General features: G+C 44.2%; 1 protein-coding gene across 1 annotated transcript; it reads right to left on the bottom strand.

Annotated features, from left to right (window-relative positions):
- Nucleotides 1-2,400: 2,400 nt before the first annotated feature.
- Nucleotides 2,401-2,955, bottom strand: LOC112969995 (scale keratin-like). The gene has a single exon (XM_026073866.1). It carries the CDS (start codon nt 2,953-2,955, stop codon nt 2,401-2,403), a length of 555 nt encoding a protein of 184 aa, XP_025929651.1.
- Nucleotides 2,956-3,521: the final 566 nt, after the last annotated feature.

Here is a 3,521-nt window from a genome sequence, read left to right as displayed (position 1 = left end):
TGGTTCCTGCTGACTCAATGGGCTTTCGCCAGCTCCAGAGCCAGCCCCAGCAAGAATCTGGATCTTGTGTTTTCATCTCCCAAGTTGTTCTGCAGTCTGGGGATATTTGGGCTGCCTTAATATGAGCCACAATCTCCATAGCAGGATCTATGGCTACTTCTGTAGGACCTTTGCTTTAACAGCTGTGTGGTTTGCAGAGGATGAGTGCTTTATGCAATTGCATCGGCACACTACTAAGAGGCAGGAGCTAGTGATTTTTAAGCTGAGCTAGCAACGTCTATATAAACTATCACACATGTGACTTCAGTGAAGGTGTAACCTTACAATTTCTAGAGGAGAGTTACACCCCCAAACAGTTCTTACTCAACAGGCTGAGGATCAAAACATTGTGCAACAAGAGTGAAAATCACTGGGGCATTGCTATCTCGATCATACCTGCAGTGCACTGGAGCAAAGCTGGACATCCCTGAGCTAAGACTGAAATCGGAGTCACAACAGCGACTCCTTCAATGTCCTTGGGACCCTGCTGTGTACACACCTTCATCTTTGTGCACACCTGCAATCTGCAGCTGAGGATACCACTCTTGCACTAGGAGAAAGGGTTTATACCAAACAAAAACAATCCTGCTTTTATTACAGTAAAGATATTTACTGTCACCTAAGACCATGGATTACAGTCTGACTAGCATAATATCATTACTTTGCTTGATAGACTGCTTTTAAAGTAATGCCACTACTACTGGGAAATATAATTGCAGCAATATATTGTTAATATTATGGTACAGCACATCACTGGCATAAGCTCATAACAGGACTAGAGCTGTTTAAAAATTCCTCATAAGATCTTCTCCCAATTGAAATTCCTGCTTCATCAAAAAGCTTGCAGGCACATTATTTTAAACATTTGTTTAAAAAAAATACTGATGGAAAAAAAAATGTTAAAACCAGCTGCAAAGTTAAGGTGGAAGAATTCATTTCCCAGGCGGTTCAAGCAACAGGCGTGTACGAGGCACGTTGCGATCCTTAATTTTGAGTGAGCACGAGGGCATCCGTGTAACAGTTGCCTGAGGGATCCCATGGTGATGCTTAACAAGCTCAGATAATTTACAGCATAAATGCTCCAATTAAATCAATAAACCACAAGGATTAAGACAATCAAAGGAAGGAAATGATTGTTTTGTTTGGCACGGAGCTGTTTGGCGCAGCCTACGCACAAGCCCTCTCCTGTCGTGAGCAGCATCACGATCAAAAGGTCTCCCAAAGAAAGATATTGTTTCAGCTGCCASGGTGAATTTCTCAGCTTACTTCAGGGCATGCCCCTAGGAGCAAGACCTTTGTTTTTAAGTCCRATTCTTAAGTATGTATGAATAAACTCCCCCTTCCATTTGGCCCTGCTAGCCTGGGATACTCAGATCCAGGCTAACCAATTTCTCCTTACAGTCTACAGTCAGATAAGCTTTTTTACCATCAAGACTCGATAGATCAGAGGACAGCCTTGCCTCCTGCTGGAGTCGGGACACACGCAATCATTCTGACACCTGCTGAGCTACTCTAGGGTTAAAACAATTTCCTCAGGGATATTCAAGACTCGTATGGAAATGACCCTGAGTAACTGATCTAGCTTCAAAGTTGGCTCTGCTCTGAGTGGGGACTGTGTCAGATGATCTCCCAAGGTTCTTCCAACCAAAATTATTCTCCAATTCTGATCTATTACATTTATTAGTATGTATATTATGAAACACATCAGAGAGAGGTAATAAATAACCCTAATGAAGAATTCCTGAAGACTGATATTGGTCATATGTAGGACTTAATTCTCCTCCGATGATAGTCCTTGATTAACACATCAGAGTTGATGGGCATCTAAACTCTGCAGAAGGTTATCTTTGTTCGGACTCATTTGTAAGCAAAGAACTGCAGAGAAATGAAAGCCAGAAGACAGTGCTGTGATGCAACAGGATTTTAATACAAACAAGAAGTGGAATACGCTCTTGTAATATGAGGCAATGCAGAGACAAAGAATGTAATTTCCATTTCGACAAGGACTACAACTGATTAGTCATTCAGAGGAGCACACTGCTCACAAGACATTCTTCTTTCAACTGTACACTTTCACAGTCAAGTCCCATTACTTGTTTTTCCTCTATTCAGGTTCAGAAAGAACAAAACATAATATCAGCAGATGGTAAAGTAGTGCAACATTGGGATCATAAGCCTTAGAAAAAATATAGCACAAAGAAAAAAAAAATGTAGGCTGATTTATAGAGATCCCAAGCAGCCACTGCTCCTACTGACTTCAGCAGAAATAGGGGCTGCTTGGTATGTTTGATATTCAGGCCTGTATGTCAACCATTAGTTTGTATCTTGTTGGTTCTTGTCTCATGAATCTTTCTTAAAGACTTAAAATGACCCATAGTTTCCATAGCGATACCTATAGAGCCCTCTGTTGAAAAAGGGGAAACAATTTCTACCAAATCCTGAGAAAAATGAGCTGCGGTAAATACTGCCGAAGCGAGAGCCTCCACCAGTGCATGAACCCTCCCCACCGTACGAGCCCCCCATGCCACCATAGGAGCCCCCAGAGCCGTAGCAAGATCCCCCGCTGCCATAGGAAGATCTCCCACCGCCGTAGGAAGATCCCCCACCGCCGTAGGAAGATCCCCCACCGCCGTAGGAACCACCAGATCCATAGGAGTTGGACCCGCCGCCATATCCCCCACCTCCCGTTGAACCCTCAAACTCAGGCACGGCAGTTCCCACAATGCTTTCCTGAGGGCACGAGCTGATAATGGGTCCTGGGAAAGTCACAAGAACGGGCGGCGCATACACGATGGCTCTTGAATCTCCACATGAGCTAATGCACGGTTCGTTCCAAGCGTCGACAAATGGTTGAGGGCACGTCACTTCGCACGGTGGACCGCAGCGGGAGCTAAGCATCTGTCCGTAGGAAGACATCTTTCCAGAAGGCAAGTCCACCTGAAACGCACAGTGTGGAAGAGCCTGATAGAGTGGGCAGCCACGGGAGTGAAAGAACAAATAGTATTATAGTAACTTGGGTTGTGTAGACATATTGAATGGTGTTCATCTGATCAGATGTAGATATACATGCCTGAGTGAGTTGTCTACACTCAGCTTAGAGTTCATGGTGGTGGTAGTGGGGGGTGGAAAAAAAAATCAGCATTGCATTCCACCCCAAAGTAGACCTGTACATTACAGGTCTGTTCAGTCAGGTGAGGTGAATTGCTGCGTAGAGACTTCCAGTCTGCTCCCATTCCTGCTGCGTGTTATTGCTCTATTGCCCTGTAGCCTATTCCCTAAATGAGCCATAGGAAGACCTATTTATCCCCTTGCCCTTTCCTTACATCCCTGGCTCTTGCTGTTTTTTTTGTCTGGGAAGAAGTCCTATGCTGAAAATGCTTTCCGAGTTTCCTGCCTCCACAGCTAATCTCTCTAAAGGGATAACTACTGAGACTTTGAGTCTTACCCAGTCTGTCCTCACACATCTTTTCTTAACTGAGCTT

Source organism: Apteryx rowi, unplaced genomic scaffold (assembly GCF_003343035.1).
Source record: "Apteryx rowi isolate R43461 unplaced genomic scaffold, aptRow1 scaffold_379, whole genome shotgun sequence".
Classification (NCBI taxonomy): domain Eukaryota; kingdom Metazoa; phylum Chordata; class Aves; order Apterygiformes; family Apterygidae; genus Apteryx; species Apteryx rowi.
The sequence above is the reverse complement of the archived record's forward strand: the minus strand, read 5'-3'. Positions and strand labels throughout refer to the sequence as shown.